The 25242-nt window shown below is 49.0% G+C and overlaps 1 protein-coding gene across 2 annotated transcripts in view; it reads right to left on the bottom strand.

Annotated features, from left to right (window-relative positions):
- LDLRAP1 (low density lipoprotein receptor adaptor protein 1) overlaps positions 1–23452 on the bottom strand; it is a 35808-nt gene extending 12356 nt beyond the window's left edge. For both annotated transcript variants that reach the window (XM_066638606.1, XM_066638605.1), the window contains exons 1-5: positions 23316–23452; positions 18568–18680; positions 14488–14602; positions 4637–4709; positions 4194–4277 (exon numbers count right to left, since the gene is read on the bottom strand). In XM_066638606.1, the coding sequence (XP_066494703.1) occupies positions 4194–4277; positions 4637–4709; positions 14488–14602; positions 18568–18680; positions 23316–23411 (481 nt within the window). In that variant the 5' untranslated portion in view covers positions 23412–23452. The remainder of the gene's footprint in view (positions 1–4193; positions 4278–4636; positions 4710–14487; positions 14603–18567; positions 18681–23315) is intronic.
- Between the last annotated feature and the right edge of the window lie 1790 nt (positions 23453–25242).

The raw sequence follows: 25242 nt of genomic DNA on the forward strand, positions 1-25242 counted from the left end.
ATCAAAATGCGTGCTTCAAAAGTGCACACAAATTAATGGCCCAAATGCCTCTAAGCACATTTTAATCTAAAATTGCACACATGTAAGTCTACAAGTAAAGAAACAAAATGTGCAGATCACCTTTGAAAAGTAGTTACAAAACCACTGGTTTTAGGGCCCAATCCTATGGCCCTGTAGAGCTGGCGCTGAAGCTAGTACTGGTGCTAGGTGTCGCAAACGTGCCGTAAAGCACCAGGTGAGGAGAGAGTACTGATGCTGGGGCAGCACCAGTCTGCAGCGCACCACAGCGTTGGGGAGACAACTCCACAGTGCAGCCGGCAGTAAGTCTTGCCACCAGCCAAAAAGGAGAGCCTTTTTGGGGCGGGGGGGAGGCAGAACTGGGTGGGGGAAGGGGAATGGGGTAGGGACCAGCCCAGGAGGGGGGGTGGAACCAGTGGCGGCTCTGTGTTGCGTTTGCAAGCCCGACATCAAGCTCCTCAGGTACGTGCCGGCAAATTAGCTGACACAGACTCAAGGAAGCCCATTGCTGAGGTTGGGGCTTTCCTTGGGGGAAGGGGATGAAAGTCCTCTTCTCCCAAGGAGACCTCTGGCAGCTTCCAGGCACCTGCAGGATACAGTGGTCGCCATTTTCGCGCTACTGTTCCTCCCGGTGCCAGAAAGCATAAGATTGGGCTGCCCATGCCTGTGAAATGATTTAGTAAAAATATCGATTTTATTTTTACCCTAGTGTGGGGTAAAACAACACAGTCCTGGAACGTGCTGGAATCCCTAGCATGTGTGCACTGCTGAAACAGAGACGCCTGTGTTGGCTCGGTCATGTCGTGAGAATGGATGATGGCCGGATCCCAAAGGATCTCCTCTATGGAGAACTCGTGCAGGGAAAGCGCCCTACAGGTAGACCACAGCTGCGATACAAGGACATCTGCAAGAGGGATCTGAAGGCCTTAGGAGTGGACCTCAACACAGGTGTAATGCAGGGAGGTGAGGTGTAATGCAGGGAGGTGAGGTGTAATGAAGGGAGGTGAGGTGTAATGCAGGGAGGTGTAATGCAGGGAGGTGAGATGTGGACTCACCTCCCTGCATTACAATCTCTGCGCATGAACTGGAGGTTGTCCATGACTTTGTGTACCTTGGCTCAACGATCTCCGACACTCTTTCTCTCGATACTGAGCTAAACAAACGCATCGGTAAAGCAGCTACCACGTTTTCCAGACTCACAAAGAGAGTCTGGTCCAACAAGAAGCTGACAGAACATACCAAGATCCAGGTCTACAGAGCTTGCGTTCTGAGTACACTTCTGTACTGCAGCGAGTCATGGACTCTCCGCTCACAGCAGGAGAGGAAACTGAACGCTTTCCACATGCGCTGCCTCCGGCGCATTCTCGGCATCACCTGGCAGGACAAAGTTCCTAACAACACAGTCCTGGAACGTGCTGGAATCCTAGCATGTATGCACTGCTGAAACAGAGACGCCTGCGTTGGCTCGGTCATGTCATGAGAATGGATGATGGCCGGATCCCAAAGGATCTCCTCTATGGAGAACTCGTGCAAGGAAAGCGCCCTACAGGTAGACCACAGCTGCGATACAAGGACATCTGCAAGAGGGATCTGAAGGCCTTAGGAGTGGACCTCAACAGGTGGGAAACCCTGGCCTCTGAGCGGCCCGCTTGGAGGCAGGCTGTGCAGCATGGCCTTTCCCAGTTGGAAGAGACACTTGGCCAACAGTCTGAGGCTAAAAGGCAAAGAAGGAAGGCCCACAGCCAGGGAGACAGACCAGGGACAGACTGCACTTGCTCCCAGTGTGGAAGGGATTGTCACTCCCGAATCGGCCTTTTCAGCCACACTAGACGCTGTGCCAGAACCACCATTCAGAGCGCGATACCAGAGTCTTTTGAGACTGAAGGTTGTCAACATGAGTGTGGGGTCCCCTTAGGCGCAGGGCCTAGTTGGGAGCAATTGGTCCAATTGGCTTAAAGCCAGCCCTGCTGACCCTACAGAGCTTCTCAGTGCTTCAGGGGTCCAGTGCTGTCCTCTGTCTGCTACCCCAACAGACACTGGGGCCCTGACTGCAGGTCAAGGAGGATTTCTTTCTTTTCGACTGCATGCGCTGATCAAGACAACACATGGACAGCCCAATCCTATCCACACTTTACTGGGAGTAAGCCCCATTGACTCTAATGGGACTTACTTCTGAGTAGACACGCATAGGATTGGGCTGTAAGTCTTGTGAGGAGCAGTCCCCTTCCTTGGGACATTCTTCAGGGCTACCCTGCAATACCTCCCCCGCCCCAATGAGAAGAAAAACGGAACGTCCTCTCTGCTCCATTTTCTCTTTGGCCTCCCATCTCTCCGGTTCATGTCAGGCTATTTGCGCTGCCCGATCTTTCCAGAGAACCTTTGCCACGAGACAATTGCAAGGAGGATAAAGCTTAGACGATACTCAGAAGGCTTGACCCCTTTTTGCAAGCTGCACAATCCGAAGCGCTAAGAGTTTTAATGAGTCCCTGGGAACAGTTTTTAGAAAGCTGCTCCCGGGAACACTCAAGGTTGCTTCCCTCCCTTTCTCCCCCCTCCCAATCAGGAGTAACCGGCATGTAGGATTCATTACAAGGGAGCCACAGGGGTCACAGGACTTTAAAGCCCTTGATGGATTTCAATCAGGGGTCAGTGAACTGTGTACATGATGTGCACCTGAATTTCAAGCAAGACACATCTGCAGAAAGGAGATGGGCCCTCAGATGTCAGTGATAACCAAGACTGCATCTTGTCTCTGGATGCTCTGAGGCTTGCATGCATGTGGAGGGAGTTGTGCAATAGCCATCCTTTGGGGGATCGGAGCCTCGGCGGATTGTACTAGAAAAGCATGGAGTATTTAGCAAATGCTTTGCGTTGCCCAGACATTTGCCTTTAATACCATGAGAGCACTCAGAAACATTCAAATTCTGCAAACTGTACAATGATGCAAATTCACAAGCATTCGATTAATTCTGCCTGTTTTCATTGCTTTCCCCAGTCATTGGGAGGTCATCCAGAGCAATAAAGCTTCACTCCCAGTCTATGCAAAGTCCGAGTCTTGCGTATGCACTTAACACACACACAGACCTGCACCTGCTTCTAAGGTTTCACTAGGGATCAATCTTCGTTTTCCTTATTTATAGCAGCATTTCTCAAGCTGTGGGTTGGGACCCACTTGGTGGGTTATGACTTGATTTCTGGGAGGGTCCCGCAATGCCTCCAATGACAACACAGGTGATGGAAAGATTAGATAACTAATTGCCTGAGGCTAATAAAAAAACAGAGAGCTGCTAACTGCCCTGCAAAGAGCTGAGCTCCTGCAGTTTGTAAGCCTGTGTAAATATAGGGAGAGAAATGTTTGAGCATATTTTTTCTGGTGTGTTGTTTCCCAGACTGTCAATGACAGGTAGTGGAGGCAGGTGAAGGCTGGGTCACATCACTAAGGCTGCAATCCTGTCCACACTTCCCTGGGAATAAACATAATTAAACACAAAAGGCCTTACTTCTGAGTAGACAGGCATAGGATTGTGCTGTAAGCCCCACAAGCCTTGAGGCTATTCATTAGGTCTCCCTCATTATGAGAAATGGATCAAGGATTTTTTGCAACCAACCCACCAACCTACCAAAATATTACTTGTGAATAAATAAATATATTATTTCTTTCTACATCACCTTTTTCTGAAATCTCGTATAGTTTGAGAGGATGTCCTTTTAAAAAGTGGGTCCTGGTGCTAAAATGTTTGCGGACCATTGATTTATAGTACTTGTACTAGGACAGAGTCCACATGAGGAACCCTTCTTCACAACCCAGTTTGCCACCCACCAGAAGGTGGGACACAGAAGGTGTCACTCTTTTGGGGTGACACCCAGACAGGGGTGAAATTCTGCCTTACCTGCAGCACAATCCAGCCCCTCTCCTGACAAAAAGGGGGGTGAGGGAGCCCTACGGACTACTGCATCTTTCTTCTCAGCTTCAAGCTGCAGATAAAAGCCTTCCCAGCGGCGGTAGCAGCAGAGGTTGGAAAGCCACTTTCTGTCCACCTTGGGGAAACTGCTGGGGCCAATTAAGCTGGCTGAGCTGGCCAAGACCAACCAGTGACCCGACTTCGCATAAAGCAGCTCCAATGTCCTTCGACCACGTTCCCCTTTTACAGAAATCTATTTCCTTGGTCACTTACATCCTTTGGAGGAGGCAGAACCATCTGAGCTGGGACTGCTGGTGCCCTCACCTTCCAGAATGGCCTTTTCTTGCTTCTCTTTCTCTGTTGCGGAAGAAAACAAAACCAGATTCCATTAGATCAGTGTTTCTCAAACTGCGGGTCGAGACCCACTAGGTGGGTCAAGAGCCAATTTCAGGTGGGTCCCCATTCATTTCAATATTTCATTTTTAATATATTAGACTTGATGCTACCATGGTATGTGACTGCATTCGGGGGTGGGGTGGGGTTGGATGAGCTGCTGGACTTTGGGATGCCGACTCTACAGCTGTCAGAATTCAGAAGAACCCACAGTTGGAACTCTACTCACTGTTACCTTCTTCCCCCTCCCCAAGCGGGAGCAAGCTAACAAAAAGGTGACACAGATATGTTGGAAAGGCAAGGAGAGAGGGGTGCACACTCACCTTCCTTGGCTGCCTGCCAGAATTCGAAGGCAACTTTGAACGCCTGAGCAACAGTGAGGGTGACGGCCTGGGCCTGGAAGACGGGAGCCATGACAGCGATTACAACAGTGCAAGAATAGAAAGCTCCTCGTGTAGATTTAAATCATTCGGAGGCTCTGCTCAACTGAGAGATGTTAAACCAGGAACTCGCTCCTCATTCTACAGCACTACAAGTCCCACGCCACTGTTAGAAACTTAATTCAATATTGATGCCGTGGAGGAGAACCTCCCGATACGGAGAGAGGCAGCTGCAATCCTCCGACAGGGAATTTGCATTATCAAGGCTTTTGGCAGTGGGGGTCTTATAACCAATCTGTAACAACCTTCTTTAAACACCTGGACTGAACAAGCCCATAAAGACAGCAGTTATCTGAGCTCTCCACTGCGTACACCTTTAGAAATCAAACCAGCCTGCCTCCTAAGGCAACATCTTGATGGATTTCAATGGCAGGGTTAATTGGTTGGGACATATTTAGGGCTAAAATGGTAATATGGGGGGGGGATACCTGACTGCCCAGCCACAAGGGTACTGTGATCAGAAGAATTCCTCAAGCAAAAGTGGTCTCATAAACCACTGAAGCCCACAGAGATTAAGGGTGCAATCTAAAAGCGCCCTTGGGCCGATGTAAGTCCCTTGTGCCGGCCCAGGAGGGTCGCAAACGTGCCATAAGGCACATTTGCGCCTCCTCGAGAGGAAGCCGGGCCGGTGCTCTGAGACGCACTGGCCTGGGGAGGCTGAAGCAAGCCTCCACACCGGCTTCTTCCTCGAGTCTTGCACTGGCCTGGCTGGCCCGACACAAGGAAGAAAGGTAGGCAGCGGGAAGAAGCGGGAGGGAGGGAAGTGGGTGGCCCCGGGGGGTGGGCAGGCAGGGAGCGGGTGGGCAGGGCTGCAATCCAGCAGTTATGCTGGATCCCAATCCCCATTCCCAGGGGGAACGGAGCAGCTTCAAGCCGCTCCACTCTCCTCAAACTTGTGCCACCTCAAAAGGTGGTGCAAGTCCAAAGAGATCCATAGGGGCCAGCAGCCCTTACCCAGGGGTAAGAGAAAAAGTTTCCCCTTGCCTCTGGCTGAGCCGCTTAAGGCCACTATCCTGCGCTAGATACAGCACAAGCCTCTTGGCTTGCCTGTTCCAGCACAGCGTAGCATTCCGCCCAAAGCCATTTCTGCCCAACGTTGCATATATGCAACAGGGACCAAAGGTGTACACCTGTGGGCTGGGAAAAAAATGGGTTAAATATTGAGTATATCACTGACACCGCACTTTTCCTTAAGAGCTCACAGAGCTTCACATCATTACCTCGGCAATCCTCACAACCATCTTGCAAGGTAGGACACTTGTAAAAACAGATAGGAGAAAGATGTCGGGACTGTAGCCTTGTTGAGGCCTGCCTGGTTTGGAGCTCACCAGCCGAAAGCACATATACTGGGACGTGCCAAGGGTCCAAACACCCCTCCCACCATTTTTGCAGTATCAAACAGGTGGGAAGCAAACACACTGGAGCCCAGATGGCCCATCAAACACGGCTGTCGGAAGGGAGGCTCCGTCAGGCTTGGTAGCACAAGCGGTGCAGGACTGGACATTCCAAAGCTTGCTGAGATCTCTCAGCCTCAGACTCCCATCTGTCGGTGCAGGAAAGACAACTGGTCTACCTTACAAAGTGGTTGTGATTATTAGCAAGATAATTAAGTGGTCTTTTGAATTGAGTCAAAATTCCACAGCTGAAATAACTTCATTTGGGGGGGGGGGTAAACATCTCTTTATTATATGTTTTCATTTCTTAAATATTGCAGACGAATGCACAGGTTGCTATTTTAAAAGAAAATTATAAGCTAGCATTACGAATAACATCAAAGCCGCTTTCCTCACTCCCATAATGCATTCTGTTTCCTCCGTGTCTCTTTACACAGATGCATGTGTTTTAATTTTTCATTAAAGTGTCTGCAGATTAAACTAACATAATTAAAAACTATAAACAACGGCTTTGTGGTGCCTGTTCTTTAAATACTCTGCTATGCCAGCACTGTGCCGCATTGACTTCAACAGTCCTATTGGGAGCCACGAAGCCTGAGTGAGAGCATGCTGGACCAGAGATGCCAGAGGTCAAATTCTGACTATGCAATGAAGTCACCAGAGGGCTTGCTCAGCTTGCGCATTCTTCACTAGGCCAACTCCAGTCTTGAGTGGTCCAGTGGCAGTTTCCTTCTAACCAGAATCCCCTTAGGCCAGACAAGGCTCTCCTACCAAGGTCAACCAGGACCTCCCAATGCCTGAGGCACCGGTCAATGTCACCCCACTTGTCACCCAACATGACATCAGCTGCTGCCCCTTCTCCTCCTACTCAATGGATCGACAAAGGAAGAGGAAGTGTGAATTAAAGAAGAGTGGTGGTCTAGACCAGTGGTTCCCAAACTGCACACTGCAGCAAGCTCACAAGGGTATCACGGGATGTCCCCAGTGGTCTCATCTTACTGGCTCTCCTGGGTGCCACCATCCTGAATTGCATGATTCAAGATGGTGGCACCTGGGAAGGCTGGGCACCATCACCTTGAATTGCATGCGACCTTGCAAGATTTCATGTGATTCTTGAACAAACTGCCCCGCTCACTTTCCTCTGCTGCATCCCCTCTTCCTTTTCCAGTCCAAGGAGCAGGAGAAGCAACGGCTGGTGCATTACCAGGTATGGGCACTGGAGACAGTAAAGGAGGAAGTGTGGAGGAGCAGCCTGTCGTGGCTGGGGTGCTGAAGGCCTAGAAAGTCTGTTGGCATCCTTCAGTCTCGGAAGACTATGGTGTCACGCTCTGAATGGTGGTTCTGGAACAGAGTGTCCTCTCCAGTGCGCGAAGCCTGGGTAAAGTAGGTATGGAGGATAGGCTGTTACCCATGCAGCAAATCCCCCCTCTCCACGTCGCTGAAATGGTCCAATGGAAAGGCAGAGGCCAATTTGGTTGGTTCCAGTGGCGTCGCAGGAGTTGCCAGAACGTGACTGTGTTCAGCCATGAACTGCCTCAGGGATTCCGGCTCCGGATTTTGCCTTGAGGTTGACTCCTGAAGCCTTTTCCATAACTGGATGTAGCCACAAGGCAGTGGAGGTTTGGGATCAGAGTTATCCCCTGGGGGGTGGGGATAAGAATAGGCCCTCAGTTTGGCTGTACTTGTCATAAGAGGTGACTAAACAGCCACCGGGTAGATGGGACTCGTCAGCCTGGGAAGGCAGCTCATCTGAGAGAAGGAAAACTAGAAAGTCTAAGGCAATGATTTTCAACCGTTTTTGTCTCAAGGCACACTGACAAGACACTAAAATTGTCAAGGCACACCATCAGTTTTTTAACAATTGACAAGGCACACCATGCTGTTGGTGGGGGGCTCACATCCCCCAATGACCCTACTAATAAGTGACCTTTCCCCAGACTCCTGCGGCACACCTGCAGACCATTCATGGCACACTAGTGTGCCACGGCACAGTGGTTGAAAATGCCTAGTCTAAGGAGTTTGCTTTTTGAAATTAACTCGAATTCTCATGGCTGTCAGCTTTTGTTGGGCAGTGGCTGGGGTTGGCGGGTGTTTTTGTAGCTATAAGTCTCCCCAAGAGCGAATTCCTAGGAGCAACCAGTACTTCTTGCATTTGACAGAAGCTGAATATGCCATGTGCTGTTGACCACAAGTGTCAAGAAATCACAAAGCTGTTTCTTTTCGTTCCTCCCCCCCCCCCACTTTAAACAGAAGTCTAAAAATAAAAAACAAATCTAATTTAATTTTGGATTTAATTTAATTTTGTGCGGTACGCAGGACCTGGTTAGAGATGTAAACGTTACTGAGCCATTGGGGAACAGTGATCATGCTGCGATCCGTTTTGACGTGCACGTTGGGGGAAGAATACCAGGCAAATCTCTAACAAAAACCCTTGACTTCCGACAGGCGGACTTCCCTCAAATGAGGAGGCTGGTTAGAAGGAGGTTGAAAGGGAGGGTAAAAAGAGTCCAGTCTCTCCAGAGTGCATGGAGGCTGCTTAAAACAACAGTAATAGAGGCCCAGCAGAGGTGTATACCGCAAAGAAAGAAGGGTTCCACTAAATCCAGGAGAGTGCCCGCATGGCTAACCAGCCAAGTTAGAGAGGCTGTGAAGGGCAAGGAAGCTTCCTTCCGTAAATGGAAGTCTTGCCCTAATGAAGATAATAAAAAGGAACATAAACTGTGGCAAAAGAAATGTAAGAAGGTGATAGGGGAGGCCAAGCGAGACTATGAGGAACGCATGGCCAGCAACATTAAGGGGAATAATAAAAGCTTCAAATATGTTAGAAGCAGGAAACCCACCAGAGAAGCAGTTGGCCCTCTGGATGGTGAGGGAGGGAAAGGGGAGATAAAAGGAGACTTAGAGATGGCAGAGAAATTAAATGAGTTCTTTGCATCTGTCTTCACGGCAAAAGACCTCGGGCAGATACCGCTGCCCGAACGGCCCCTCCTAACCGAGGAGTTAAGTCAGATAGAGGTTAAAAGAGAAGATGTTTCAGACCTCATTGAGATCAATAAGTCACCGGGCCCTGATGGCATACTCCCAAGGGTTATTAAGGAATTGAAGAATGAAGTTGCAGATCTCTTGACTAAGGTATGCAACTTGTCCCTCAAAACGGCCACGGTACCAGAAGATTGGAGGATAGCAAATGTCACGCCTATTTTTAAAAAGGGAAAGAGGGGGGACCCGGGAAACTATAGGCCGGTCAGCCTAACATCTATACCGGGTAAGATGGTGGAATGCCTCATCAAAGATAGGATCTCAAAACACATAGACGAACAGGCCTTGCTGAGGGAGAGTCAGCATGGCTTCTGTAAGGGTAAGTCTTGCCTCACAAACCTTATAGAATTCTTTGAAAAGGTCAACAGGCATGTGGATGCGGGAGAACCCGTGGACATTATATATCTGGACTTTCAGAAGGCGTTTGACACGGTCCCTCACCAAAGGCTACTGAAAAAACTCCACAGTCAGGGAATTAGAGGACAGGTCCTCTCCTGGATTGAGAACTGGTTGGAGGCCAGGAAGCAGAGAGTGGGTGTCAATGGGCAATTTTCACAATGGAGAGAGGTGAAAAGCGGTGTGCCCCAAGGATCTGTCCTGGGACCGGTGTTTTTCAACCTCTTCATAAATGACCTGGAGACAGGGTTGAGCAGTGAAGTGGCTAAGTTTGCAGATGACACCAAACTTTTCCGAGTGGTAAAGACCAGAAGTGATTGTGAGGAGCTCCAGAAGGATCTCTCCAGACTGGCAGAATGGGCAGCAAAATGGCAGATGCGCTTCAATGTCAGTAAGTGTAAAGTCATGCACATTGGGGCAAAAAATCAAAACTTTAGATATAGGCTGATGGGTTCTGAGCTGTCTGTGACAGATCAGGAGAGAGATCTTGGGGTGGTGGTGGACAGGTCGATGAAAGTGTCGACCCAATGTGCGGCGGCAGTGAAGAAGGCCAATTCTATGCTTGGGATCATTAGGAAAGGTATTGAGAACAAAACGGTTAGTATTATAACCGTTGTACAAATTGTACAACCGTTGTACAAATAACGATTGTACCGTTGTACAAATCGATGGTAAGGCCACACCTGGAGTATTGTGTCCAGTTCTGGTCGCCGCATCTCAAAAAAGACATAGTGGAAATGGAAAAGGTGCAAAAGAGAGCGACTAAGATGATTACGGGGCTGGGGCACCTTCCTTATGAGGAAAGGCTACGGCGTTTGGGCCTCTTCAGCCTAGAAAAGAGACGCCTGAGGGGGGACATGATTGAGACATACAAAATTATGCAGGGGATGGACAGAGTGGATAGGGAGATGCTCTTTACACTCTCACATAATACCAGAACCAGGGGACATCCACTAAAATTGAGTGTTGGGCGGGTTAGGACAGACAAAAGAAAATATTTCTTTACTCAGCGCGTGGTCGGTCTGTGGAACTCCTTGCCACAGGATGTGGTGCTGGCGTCTAGCCTAGACGCCTTTAAAAGGGGATTGGACGAGTTTCTGGAGGAAAAATCCATTATGGGGTACAAGCCATGATGTGTATGCGCAACCTCCTGATTTTAGGAATGGGTTAAGTCAGAATGCCAGATGTAGGGGAGAGCACCAGGATGAGGTCTCTTGTTATCTGGTGTGCTCCCTGGGGCATTTGGTGGGCCGCTGTGAGATACAGGAAGCTGGACTAGATGGGCCTATGGCCTGATCCAGTGGGGCTGTTCTTATGTTCTTATGTTCTTATGTAAATCAGCTTTACAAAAAAAATGCCAAATGAGCATTCAACTGCATTGACATGCCAGGGGAAAAACCAGTTTCTTCCTGAATGTAGCTGTTGCTTAGAGCAGCGAGTGCCAATGTTTTTCTTCTCAAGGCACACTGACTTCTATGGTCTTCTTTACGGTCTTGTGATGTCACTTCTTGGAGACTCTTCCAGGTTCTGTGGCTTTGTTTCTAGAGCAACTGTCTATAGCAATGAATTGTCTGTCCCTCTTTCGATGCTTGTGGTGGAGGAAGAGGGACAGACAATTCATTACTAGGGACAGTTGCCCTAGAAACAGAGCTGCAGAACCCGGAAGAGATTTTCAGCAATTTTCAACTCCCGTGGTGCATCAAACTCCCGTGCTTCAAACTTCCATGGTACACCTGCAAAACATTTGTGGCACACCAGTGTGCCATAGCACACCGATTGAAAATTGCTAGCTTAGGCTCCAATTCTATCCGTACTTATCTGGGAGTGAGCCCTGTTGACTTTTATGAGATCTGCTTCTGAGAAGACATGCAAAAGACTGGGCTCGTAGAGAGTTTACATTTGAAATAGGCTCTGCGCATCAACTGTAGGTACACTAAAGAATAGCATGAAGAAAAACATAATGTTGGAGATGTGTACATCAGCAGAGAAATGAAAATGGGGGGGAACCTGCTATCACTTCTGGAAGGTGGTCTGTCTCTTCTTGGACCCCATGTTACGAGGCATGACATTTTTTGCCCACTCAGATCTCTGCAGTGCTCGCTTGCAGTACCTCGACAGCCTGAAAAATCTCCCTCTACCAATTAGCTTTCCAAAGCTTTCCTGCCTGGCTGGCTTGGAGGCAAATCTCACTAGCCCCAGGACAGGGGGGATTTCAAAGCCTGGTCTGTGGAGGCTGCCAGTTCTGAGTGCCTTCAGCGGATGGAACACGGTCCTTGGCGGATGTACGTATTATTGCCATCTGAAGAGATGTGTCCCCTGGTAGGGATGCAAGACAGGTCCTTCTGGTTGACCTTGAAAGGGGGGGCAGAAGATGCAGCAGGAGAGAAATATTTTCACTAATTAAAGCAGCAATTTTCAACCGTTTGCATCTCACAGCACACTGACAAGGCGCTAAAATTGCCAATGCACACCATCTGTTTTTGGACAACTGACAAGGCACGCCGTGCTGCCGGCAGGGGGCTCACATCCCCCAATAGCCCTACTAGTAAATGATAGCCCAAACTCCTGCAACACCATTTGTGGCACACTATTTGTGGACCATTTGCAGCACATCAATGTGCCACGGCACAGTGGTTAAAAAACATTGAACTAAAGGAACAAATTCAACACTGCAGAAAGCTCCCCCCCTCCGCCATCCGCTGAAATTCTTCAGATGTTTCAACATATTTGGTAGAATAGCAAATGATTCTTTATGATGGGGGGGGAGAAGAGAAGCCCACTTAAGTACGTGGTAATTAACTATGAAACTTTGCACAGCTGCTTACAATTTCAGCTGTCACATTCCAAATCAAGTTTAATAAGAACCAGATACTGCTGAGAATTGCCCGGGCGCTAAATATACAGGCTAATTATATGTCAGAAACTGAAAAAGCTAGGTACACAATCGGGGTCCACGCCCCCAAGATCATGTGCCACCCCCTTCTCCACATCTTGATAACCACAGATCAGCATCCATGCATTTTGGCCTAGGGACAAAAAGAGAGTAAGAGAGACAGATCTCGGGCAGCAAAAATGTCTTCAAGAGTAGTTGGGGGAAACCATTCCGAGTAGTGCCCGATCTTGTCTGATCTCGGAAGCTAAGCAGGGTCAGGCCTGGTTAGTACTTGGATGGGAGACCACCTGGGAATACTGGGTGCTGTAGGCTTCTACCATGATCTCGGAAGCTAAGCAGGGTCAGTCCTGGTTAGTACTTGGATGGGAGACCACCTGGGAATACTGGGTGCTGTAGGCTTATACCATAGTCTTTCGAGACTGAAGGTTGCCAACCACTCCAGTGGGGTTCTCTCTCACAAATCAGATGCAGGCAGGTGCATTTTAAGAGACAATCCACAGGGCAGCTTAACCCTCCCTCTGCCTGCGTTTCCCCTCCCAGGTTCCATGGTTGAGAGAAAGGCTGGGACTCTTCACACTGGGCAGAATCAGTAAAACGGCCTCTAGGAGCATTTGATCTTTGCTGCACACAAGGGAAGGGCCCTGGGGATGACGGCAAGGAGGTTCCGTCACAGTTACCACCAGCTATGTTGTTAGAGGGACAAACCTACACTCCCCGCTCTGGCAAAGCGTTTCTCAGAAGTGCAAAGTGAGTGTGAGAACTGTGTCCACCCCCAGTGTGTCAGCCAAATGCCACCTTCATTTGCCAGTGGAATTAACGGTGTTTCGTTTCCAAGCACCGGCTTCTGACACATGTATCTCCATACCTGCCTTGTCTGCACAACCAGCTGCTTACCATGAAGAGTTTGTTTAGAGGAGGCAAATCTTAGGCCTCCTCTGAACAAACTCTTCATGGTAAGCAGCTGGTTGTGCAGACAAGGCAGGCCCTTCGGTCATTCTCCTTCCTTGGTGGGCAAGTGATCATTCAAAAACGATCCTGTCGGTCATTACTGACCTTCTCATTACAGGGTCCATGACAAGCCTTAAAGGAACCCCAAGGATGAAAACTAATTTCTGACATGCAGTTGGTGCCCAGGGTGTGCCCACAGCAGGTACTGTCACTCCCCCCTCATAGTTCCACAACCACACGCAGCCACTCGGACTGTGACAGGCACCCCCAGCCTGCACTCCAGCCAGGGGTGAACCTGGTGCCACTGGCACCAAGAGTGGATTGCTCCCACTGCTTTCGAGCTGCTTGAAGCCACGGGCAGATATGGCCTCTACCCTGAGATCCCCCGGGGGAGGCCAGGGTAGACCAGTCCTTCTCCTTCTCAAGATTCTTTACAAAGGAGGCAAAGTACACTTGGCCTTTGAAGGGACAGGCATGCTGGCACCCCTTATAGCACACACCAGGGGTGGACCACCCTCCCTGCCCCACCTTTGGACCGCTACTGACTCTGGTCAGCTGCACCAGCTGTTCCCCTGGGGGCTGGGGGATAAGAACAGGCCCTCGGTTTGGCTGTACTTGTAAGAGGCGACTAAACAGCCACCGGGTAGATGGGACTCGTCAGCCTGGGAAGGCAGCTCATCTGAGAGAAGGAAAACTCTGATCCCAAACCTCCACTGCCTTGTGGCTACATCCAGTTAAGGAACAGGCTTCAGGAGTCAACCTCCGGAGCGGGAGTCCCTGAGGCAGTTCATGGCTGAACACAGTCACGTTCTGGCAACTCCTGCGACGCCGCTGGAACCAACCGCATTGGCTTCTGCCTTGGACCATTTCAGCGACGTGGAGAGGGGGGATTTGCTGCATGGGAAACAGCCTATCCTCCATACCTACTTTACCCAGGCTTCACGCACTGGAGAGGACACTCTGTTCCAGAACCACCATTGAGAACGAGACACCATAGTCCTCCGAGACTGAAGGATGCCAACAATTTGACTCTGGCTGTTTCCCAGAAGCCTTTGCGAACTGACCATTTTCCGTTTGGTGCAGAGGAAGGCATGGCACTCCAGGTTGTCGTTGAGCTGGCTCTGGGCGATGTAGGCGAACACTTTATCGTGCACTTTGTCTGCTGTGCAGTAGGAGATTCTGCAACAATTACAAAAAGGGTCAAGGGGTAAGAATTTGAATGACTCAAGAGACACATGTAGGGTAGGGCAACTGGGGTGGCTGCCACGGACCCTGTGCTTTCACGACCAATATATGACCATAATAAGCGCTCCTTGTACCGGTTGACCTGCCCCGGACTCACACACTGCCCACACTCTTGTAGGGAGGGCTCAGGCCCCAAGAACTCCCAGGTCTCTTGCCTTCCAACCCTCAATTTCCAGGGGTTTACAACCAGGCAGCCACTTATGCAAATGTGCTGCTCTTGCAAAAAAAAGAATGTGCCATTTATTTATTTTCATATTTTATTTATTTTAGTAAAATCACAGTTGCCTTGCAGTTGGAAAAAAATTCCCCCAAGGCAGCAAATAATAATGTTAAACATAGCATAAGACACAGCAGGCCGCAAGAGACAGGGAAGAAAAGTCACAAAACAACGTAAAATATTATTATTATTATTATTATTATTATTATTATTATTATTAATAATAATAATAACAACAACAACAACAACAACAACAACAACAACAATAACAATAACAATAACAATAACAACAGGTTATTGTTAACAATAACAACAGGTTATAATACCGCCTTTCTTGGTCTTTATTCAAGACTTTATTCAAGGCGGTTTACATAGGCAGGCTTTATCTAAATCCCTATTTAAATAGGGATTTTTACAATTTCAAAGAAGGTTCTTTCTTTCAAGAACTACTACATTCAAGGTGTTTCATTCCGATCTGGCTTCACATTCTGGCCTCCATCCTCCCACGCGCCGAGCAGATGGAATTGCTCGGCTTCAGCTTGTCAGCTGCTCCAAGGTCCCATGGTGCCAGTGGCCTCGAACTGGTGACCTTGTGGATGTTATCTTCAGGCAGACGGAGGCTCTACCCTCTAGACCAGGGGTGCCCAAACCCCGGCCCGGGGGCCACTTGCGGCCCTCGAGGCCTCTCAATGCGGCCCTCAGGGAGCCCCCAGTCTCCAATGAGCCTCTGGCCTGCTGGAGATTTGTTGAAGCCTGCACTGGCCCAAAGCAACTTCTCTCAGTGTGAGGGCGACTGTTTGACCTCTCATGTGAGCTGTGGGATGAGAGCTCCCTCCACTGCTTGCTCTTTCACATCTGTGATGCAGCAGTGGCAGTGAAGGAAAGGCTGGCCTTGCTTTGTGCAAGGCCTTTTATAGGCCTTGAGCTATTGCAAGACCTTCATTCATTCATATAAGTTCATCTTTAATATATTCGTTTATGTAAACTTATGTAAATTTATTCAAATTTTAAATGTAAATTAATCCCCCCCCCGGCCCCTGACACAGTGTCAGAGAGCTGATGTGGCCCTCCTGCCAAAAACTTTGGACATCCCTGCTCTAGACCAGACCTCCTGCCCGTAAGTCAGCTTCCCCCCCAATGGAAGGCTGTGATGGTGTCAAGTGGCTTCTCCCCCCCCCCCCCGCCCCACATTGCCCAAGGGGCATGTCACAGCTGGGAAATCACAACTGAAAGGATCTAGCTTGTGCACCATCTCATGCAGGATCTATCTACCCATATCTATCTATATACAGTGGACTCTCAGGATCTGCAGGGGATCAGTTCCAGGACCCCCCCCCATACCAATTTCTGTGGATAATGAAATCCATGAAAGGGTCACACAGGACCTTCCAGACACTACCAGAACTACCTTCTGCTCACGTCTGCGAGGTATTCCGAGGCGTGGGTAGGCTGAGTGTGGCCTCCCCGGATGCAAATGCACTTTAAACATTTATCAGGTGCTGACCACTTACTTTCCAGCTGACAGAGAGGGGGAGAGGGAGAGGGAGAGAGAAGAAAATTGCTTTTTTAAAAGCAAACAAGTCAAAAATAGATGGGATGCAGAATTTTGCACACCATCAAGCTCTGTGCTGTGCTGTTCTTGTGCAATGGCTGCCAAACATTTACAAATGGAAGTTTCAGAAGCACGCCACACACAGATTCATAAAGTTTGCTTATCAGATCCAGGCAGAGGGTGCAATTCTCCTAGCCGAGATCTTATAAGGCCAGGGAAGCAGGGAAACAACTACCATCCATCTTCTCCACAGCTTTACTTTCTAATGAGTTTTTCTCCCCTTCTTTAAAAAATAAAATAAAACAGGAGTAAGAAGGATTTGTCTGACCTCTGGTAATTCCTCACCCCTTGGTCTTGGAAAATATTGTCCCATCATCCTGAAATAGCAGGCTTTGGACCAGCATGCACAGCAGAGCAGTCCATGTGAGTGAGAGTCACATTCTGGGTGTCTGGAACAACCAGTTCCTATTGTGCCCTACCAATGTCCACACCATGAAAAGACCACAAGTCGGCCCACTCTGAGTAATAGGACAACACAATGTGCAACTCAACACAACCAAAAGCAGCCTGGGTTAACATAAGAACATAAGAACAGCCCCACTGGATCAGGCCATAGGCCCATCTAGTCCAGCTTCCTGTATCTCACAGCAGCCCACCAAATGCCCCAGGGAGCACGCCAGATAACAAGAGACCTCATCCTGGTGCCCTCCCTTGCATCTGGCATTCTGACATAACCCATTTCTAAAATGAGGAGGTTGCACATACACATCATGGCTTGTACCCCATAATGGATTTTTCCTCCAGAAACTTGTCCAATCCCCTTTTAAAGGCGTCCAGGCCAGTCACCATCACCACATCCTGTGGCAAGGAGTTCCACAGACCAACCACACGCTGAGTAAAGAAACATTTTCTTTTGTTTGTTCTAACTCTCCCAACACTCAGTTTTAGTGGATGTCCCCTGGTTCTGGTATTATGTGAGAGTGTAAAGAGCATCTTTCTATCCACTGTCTCCTTCCCATGCATAATTTTGTATGTCTCAATCATGTCCCCCCTCAGGCATCTCTTTTCTAGGCTGAAGAGGCCCAAACGCCGTAGCCTTTCCTCATAAGGAAGGTGCCCCAGCCCAGTAATCATCTTAGTCGCTCTCTTTTGCACCTTTTCCATTTCCGCTATGTCTTTTTCGAGATGCGGCAACCAGAACTGGACACAATACTCCAGGTGTGGCCTTACCATAGAAGGGGAAGGTTCTTCCCCCCCTCCCCCATTTTTGGACCATGCCTGCCAAAAATCGAATGACCTTTCCTAGGAGGACAGAGCAAAAGCTACGTCCTGCCCTGGAGGATTTACAGCCTGTAATTTTTACGGCACCACTTTGGAACGCACTTGAGCTTTCAGAGCGACTTAGGAAAGGAGCTCGTCCAAGTGAGGGGCTCCACTCCTATTCACCCTGGGATGCTAATGAGTCTTGAAGCTTCCCCATAAAATTCTCTGCGGCCTTGGGCCACAGACGGGAAGAGAAAGTGATGGAAAGGTGTGAAGAAGCGCTGTCGGAGAGGGTGAGCCTCAAATGCTGAGCAAAGAGATGCCAGTGTCATCGAAGTGGCAGGAGGGTGGCAGGTAGGGAGGCACTCAGGCAACCCATAATGTGAGAAACACCCCCCTTGGCAGACTGCTGACTGATCCAGCTGAGGATCCCAGTGGTCACAGGGCCCACTGCAGCTCACGTGGCCTTCCTCGGAGGGCCAGAATACGGCCAATGTTCAGAGGCATTTTATGGAATGCCTTTAGGGCAGGGCTTTGCAATCCCCCCACCCGCCACTAGAGACAGTGCTGTGCACTTAAGAGTTTTTCCCTCCTCCTCCTCTTCCTATAATTTGTGTTTTTTAAAAGATTTTTTTTTAGATGTTAGATGTTGGCAGAGATTCCTTCAAGGGTGCTTAGCAAAACAATTCCCACTCTCTACCCTTATTTAGACTGCCACCACTGGATCAAGGGCAGGGACAAGGGAACAAGCCCCCCCCCCCAACTCTTCATTCCACCCTGGATCAGTCAGAATCAACTGCCTTATACAAAACCAAAAGCAACACCTTGCAATATGTTGCATCCTTTAGAACCATCCTGGTGACATACCTGTAGATCGAGATGTTTTCAATCGGCTCATTAGTTACGCTGTCGCTGAGGGTTATTCCTCTGGGAGATGCTTTCAGGGTTACTTTCCGCAGTTTCTTACCGCTTGCTTTTGCCTTGGGAAACAAGGAAATAAAATATCCTGCTGTTGCATGACATTGGCCAAGGAAGCCGGTCCATAAAATAAAGTGAAAATTAGTCATTTAATAGGCACACGCCACAGTATTGTATTTACTGAGAGGAACATAGATACCCTGACTCTCTGTTAAGGCAGGGAATGTGTTCTGGCACTTTGGGATAATATCTTCAAATCCAGTACTTCAAGACTTGCAATTCTAGGGATTTCTCCAAGGGCTTCCAGTCTACACTGCAGAAAGGATTCATTTTGCACTTTAAAGGAAGCAAAGGCAAAAAATTATAACCCAGTGGAAAAGTTCTGCAGACTTATCTATCAAGGCTGGATTTAAGAAGCCCTGAGTTCATTTCTAAAAGCAGGGCTCTCCAAACCCCAGCCCCCAGGCCAGATCCAGGGCTTAGAAAAAGCCCTCACTCCAACCCTCCCCCCGGTGAGCATCACTTCCCATTCTGCATCCCTGTGCCCAGACCAGCTTGAAAGAAACACGGTGCAGCAGTAGAACGGGAAGCATCGCTTGGGGTGGGGAGAGTTTTCTGGACACAGTGGTTTCCAGTTTGGAGACCGCTGTCTTAAAGGAGGGGTGCCCAAACCCCCGCCCTGGGGCCACTTGCAGCCCTCGAGGCCTCTCAATGCGGCCCTCAGGGAGCCCCCAGTCTCCAATGAGCCTCTGGCCCTCCAGAAATTTGTTGGAGCCCGCACTGGCCCAGTGCAAGTGCTCTCAGCTGAGGGCGACTGTTTGACCTCTCATGTGAGCTGTGGGATGAGGGCTTCCTCCACTGTTCTTGCTGTTTCACGACTGTGATGCAGCAGCGGCAGCAAATGAAAGGCCAGCCTTGCTTTGTGCAAGGCCTTTTATAGGCCTTGAGCTATTTCACGACCTTCATTCATTCATATAAGTTCATCTTTAATATATTCATTTATGTAAACTTATGTAAATTTATTAAATTTTAAATGTAAATTAATTATTTTTTCCTCGGCCGCCGACACAGTGTCGGAGAGATGATGTGGCCCTCCTGCCAAAAACTTTGGACACCCCTGTCTTAAAGGATGAGCCTCTAACAGATATTCATGAGAAGGTCACGTCACATGTCATGCAAACCTGGAACATCTGGTGAAACATGGGACCTGTTTTTTAGGTATGTCGCTCAACATCCCAGGTCATTTACAATGTCTTCCTGACCTTTTCCGTTGCTGTTTGACGGTCTTGCGATTCTGTACCCCGTGTACCCTCATTGGATTGAACACGAATACTCAAACTAAATTGCCACACTCAGGCAGACCACTGGACCATTTCACACAGGGCTGCCCGGCAGCTATCCATGGATCCACTGTCCCAGCCCTAGAGGCACCAGGAATCAAACCCAGGATCTTCTGCACGAAGCGCAGGGGCTCCACAACTGAGTGATGGTACCATTTCCCCAAATTGGTTGAGCTCTATTAATTCTTTTTCGCTTTAATTTTGGAGCCGTGCTTTGCCTGTGTTCGCTTTGTGCTGGAAAATTCTATGTCCAGTAGCCACATTGTTATCTGTGGATCCCATATCCATGGTTTTACCAATCCGCTGTTCTCAAATCCCCCTGCCAGTTCATGGCTCACCTCTCTTCGTCTGCAAACACTTTGCAAAATGACATTTTTTCTTCCCTTTGCTTTGGAAAAGGGAGCAGGAAGTGAGAACTTAGCAGCTGCTGGACTTGAGGAACACTAGAGGAGGCAACAGTGAGAACACTAACAGGAAGTGGAGTCTAGCATTCTCGCTGCTTCCTCTGCTGTCCACTTCCTTTAGCAAAGCATTTGCAAGACAGCAGGGTCATGAGAGTGACAGGGGAGGGGGATGTCAGCAGGGTTTGCTAGTACCCGCAGTTTCAGCTATCCGCAGTAGAAGCAGGAACGCATCCCCCACAGATATGGGGGGGTACCTGTACAAATAAAAGTGCTTGCAACTTCTCAAGGTGGCTCACAACCGTCAGTTTTAAAACAGTCAAACACACACAAACAAAAGTATAAACAGCTGGCCGGTGGCATCACTAGGGTTTCTGTCACCCGATGTGGGAGGCCAGTGCATCACCCCAAGATGGACATCCTCCCATGCAGTGCGTGGGGCAACACCCCAGGCAGTGAGCATGGTGATATACCAATGCCCTGCCTCCTGGTTTTTTGGCTATAACTTTCGATAGAATAGAGATATTTCAACGTGGTTTGTTTCACTGCATTCTGCATGAAGTTATACATTGATTGATATATAATATGATGGTATTATTCAAATATACCAAAATTTTAAAAATTTGGGCCAGTAGTGGTGTCACCCCCCCCACCTGTGCGCATCAGCCGGTGCGGTCTGCCCCCCCACACCCTCCTAGCAATGCCACTGCAGCTGGCAAAACATCTGAACTCAGTGTGGTCAGTCCTCATGAGAAGTTCCTCTAGAGCAGAGCAAGGAGGAGTCTCTTTTAGCCTTTCTACCCAAGATCCTGTTACGTGGGGATGTTGCCAGTGATTAAATCTTGCGCATGCAAAGCATGTATTTCCCCAGAGGAGCTGCGCCCATTGCATAAACAAGAGTACTTACTCTATCCCATTAAAAAGAAGTGGTGTAATATTTTTCCCAGACTAACTGCAACAGCTTGGCCCATGTAAGCCTACCTGGCTACATAGACATCACTTGGGACTCTCCTTAGGGTCCTTTCCTCAAGAGGTTAGCCTGATAGGGAGATATAGTGGGACCTCTTTTGGTTCTGGGGGCTGGGGATAAGAATAGGCCCTCAGTTTGGCTGTACTTGTCGTAAGAGGCGACTAAACAGCCACCGGGTAGATTGGGCTCGTCCGCCTGGGAAGGCAGCTCATCTGAGAGAAGGAAAACTCTGATCCCAAACCTCCACTGCCTTGTGGCTACATCCAGTTATGGAAAAGGCTTCAGGAGTCAACCTCGAGGCAAAATCCAGAGCCGGAGTCCCCGAGGCAGTTCATGGCTGAACACAGTCACATTCTGGCAACTCCTGCAACGCCGCTGGAACCAACCGTATTGGCCTCTGCCTTTCCATTGGACCATTTCAGCGACGTGGAGAGGGGGGATTTGCTGCATGGGTAACAGCCTATCCTCCATACCTACTTTACCCAGGCTTCACGCACTGGAGAGGACACTCTGTTCCAGAACCACCATTCAGAGTGTGACACCATGGTCTTCCGAGACTGAAGGATGCCAAACTGTCTTTTGGTTCTGCCCCCCCCCGCTACCAAGGAAGGCCAATCAAGTGAAATGCTACAGATGTTTAGCTTTAGATGTCCCACTTCTTTTATTCAACCAAGAGTTTAGAATCTTGTTATAAATCATGACCCTTTTATATCACCTAATTTCCTATAATTGCAACCAACTTATGCATTTTATGAACTGCATTCTATTTTATGAACTCATTTTTTATGGGATTTTAATGTTACTCTGTGATTTTTTTTTCCTCCTATAGCATCCTCATGCTCCAACTCAGAGCACAAGGCAATTATATGATCTAAAACTGAAACAGGAAGGAAGGTTCTCAAGCCACACGGAACTCTTCGTCAGGATTAAGTAGTCAAAGCCAAAAAAAAAAAATTCTTGTTTAAAATAAATGATGTCACGTGGTCCAGGCTGATGTCAGTAGGATAGCCAGAGGGAGCACAGTCAGTATTGCAGGCAACACAATGTGCTGTTGGAGCCATTTGAATGCGCACGAGACATTGTTTGCTTCAGCGAGCGCCTGTGCATTGCTGTCACTGCCCAGATTGGCTCTCATGGTGAGTGGGAGGGGCTTACACAGCATGCTGTGGCACCTGCAATATTTACCACGCCCCCTCTGGCTATGCTACTTGCTGATGTTAGCCTGGCTGAGTGTTTCACAAACCACAAAAAACAAGAACAATTGACATGGGAAATATGTGCATTACCCACAGGTCCTCTAACCTCTCTGCAGGGATGAAGCTGTGCAAACCCCACCCCTGAAATAAGCCAGAGGAAGGGAACAAGAAGTGTGACTGGTGTGTGCTTCCTGTTTTTGCCATTTCCCACGCAGAGCTTCCCCACCTTGGAAGAAGCTCTAACTCCTCAACAGGAAAGATTTGTGAGCCTCCACTTGAAACTCTACAAATAAGAATGAGATGCCCAGATTTCCTGTTCCACCTGCAAGTTCAAACTAACATATCCACTCTGAGGGAGATTGAGCCATGCGCTCAGTGTTCACAGAGCTGCTCTGTATTAAACACGACAGACATGCGGCTGCATGCACAGTTTTGACCTGGGGCATTTGGTGGGCCACTGTGAGATACCGGGACCTGGACTAGATGGGCCTGTGGCCTGAGCCAGTGGGGCTGTTCTTATGTTCTTAACTACAATTCCCAGGAAGCCTTGCAGGTCTCTTGTTATCTGGTGTGCTCCCTGGGGCATTTGGTGGGCCGCTGTGAGATACAGGAACCTGGACTAGATGGGCCTATCCAGCATGGCTGTTCTTATGTTCTTACAACCACTGCTGCCCTGTGTCCTTATGGCAACAACAGGGTCACTTAGCAGAGTGGGCACAACCAAAGGACACGACACACATTTTGTTCCCTTATGGGAAGCCAGGAACGGCTTTAGAAACCAGACACTCACGGTTGCCACAATCCTCTTGACGGCAGCTGCAGACAGCTCTTCGCCTTTAGGCTGTTCAACCAGCGTCATCCCCAGGTACTTCAGGTTAAACAGCATGCCCTCCAGCAGGGTTTCTCTGGTGTCTGTCCAGTTTTCAGGAAGCTCTACGGAATCAAGAAGAATGTCTAATATTACGAAAAAAATAAAGCAGGGCATAGAGTGAATGAATAAACAGGCAGTCATTTCCTCCCAAGAGTCTGCATCTATTATTTATTTATTAAAGTATTGTATACTGCCTTTCTCATAGATTCAAGGCAGTTTATATTCGGAGGCTGGCCATAAACACCATTTTTTTCAAACTGGATTTTTCCAAGTATTGTTACATAAGAACATAAGAACAGCCCCACTGGATCAGGCCATAGGCCCATCTAGTCTAGCTTCCTGTATCTCACAGTGGCCCACCAAACACCCCAGGGAGCACACCAGATAACAAGAGATCTCATCCTGGTGCCCTCCCTTGCATCTGGCATTCTGACATAGCCCATTTCTAAAATCAGGAGGTTGCGCATACACATCTTGGCTTGTACCCCGTAATGGATTTTTCCTCCAGAAACTTGTCCAATCCCCTTTTAAAGGCGTCCAGGCTAGACGCCATCACCACATCCTGTGGCAAGGAGTTCCACAGACCGGCCACACGCTGAGTAAAGAAATATTTTCTTTTGTCTGTCCTAACCCGCCCAACAGTCAATTTTAGTGGATGTCCCCTGGTTCTGGTGTTACCTGTTCTATAAGGTACTAGCATGGGGCATGCTTGGGGGCAGGCAACCACTGCCATCTACAGCATGAAGGTACCGCCACACACTCCCCCCCTTGTGGGCACTAAGAGCACACCCCCTTGCAGGCACTTGGAGCAGCTACGATCTGCACTAGGTGGCCACCTGCTTCTTTCACTTTGCCCCCCTCCCGCCCCTCGCAGTCATTCGGAGTGGCTGTGCATTGCTCTGAGAGGCCAGCCGCTCCTTTTGCTTTTTTTTTCAAGTGGAAAAAAGTGGGCAGCCGCTCAGAGTGATGCACAACCTCTCTGAGCGAACCAGACGCAATTGTGGAGTTGTCATCACGTCACTGCAATTACTTCTGGGTAAGGCAGGGGGCAGCATCTGAAGACACGGCCCCGGGCATGAGAAGACACACAGGCATGCCAAGCTGGGAGAGGGTGACTGTCCCAAGGTTAGCCAATTTTCTTAGTTTGTGGGGTTTTGATCCTGAGTCTTCCGATTGTGGGCCGACACCAGGAGCAGAGGAAGCTGCCTTATGGTGACTCAGACCTGGGTCTGTCCTGCTCAGAACTGGCAGCAGCTTCCAGAATTTTGGGTAGAAGAGAGTCTTTTCCAGTTCTGCCTGGAGATCCTGCCAGGGATTGAACTGGGACCTTCTTTGTGCAAGGCAGGGGCTCCTCCACTGCGCCGCAGCCTCTCCCCTTTATACTGGCTTCAACCGGTGTGCTGCAAAAGACCCGCAGGTGTGCCGCAGAAGTTTGGAGCACAGCGGTTGAAGATCACTGAAAAACTTCCAGGTTCTGCGGCTCTGTTTTTAGCAGTAACAAATTGTGTGCATTAATGACTATCTGTCCCTCTTCTTTTGCCAGCCTCATTACTACAGAGTCTGTGCAGACTGGAGTCTGTTCACGAGCAAGGCTTTTTTCAACACTGGCCACGGCTTTTGGAGGAAGTGACAGATTGACCAAGTGGCATTACGTAGCACAAACTACATCAGGGTTGGACCAACATTATGCCTCATTAGAGACTGATCCCTGACCAATTCACAGCTGTCTCACTCTCAGTACCGGGGGGGGGGGGGAGAGCACAACTGCAGAGAAAGCTTCCCTACGCAGGCATCATGACAAGGGCCATCCCTTCATAAGGAAAACAAGGCAAAGCTCTATCATGCC

Source organism: Tiliqua scincoides, chromosome 10 (assembly GCF_035046505.1).
Source record: "Tiliqua scincoides isolate rTilSci1 chromosome 10, rTilSci1.hap2, whole genome shotgun sequence".
NCBI classification, from domain to species: domain Eukaryota; kingdom Metazoa; phylum Chordata; class Lepidosauria; order Squamata; family Scincidae; genus Tiliqua; species Tiliqua scincoides.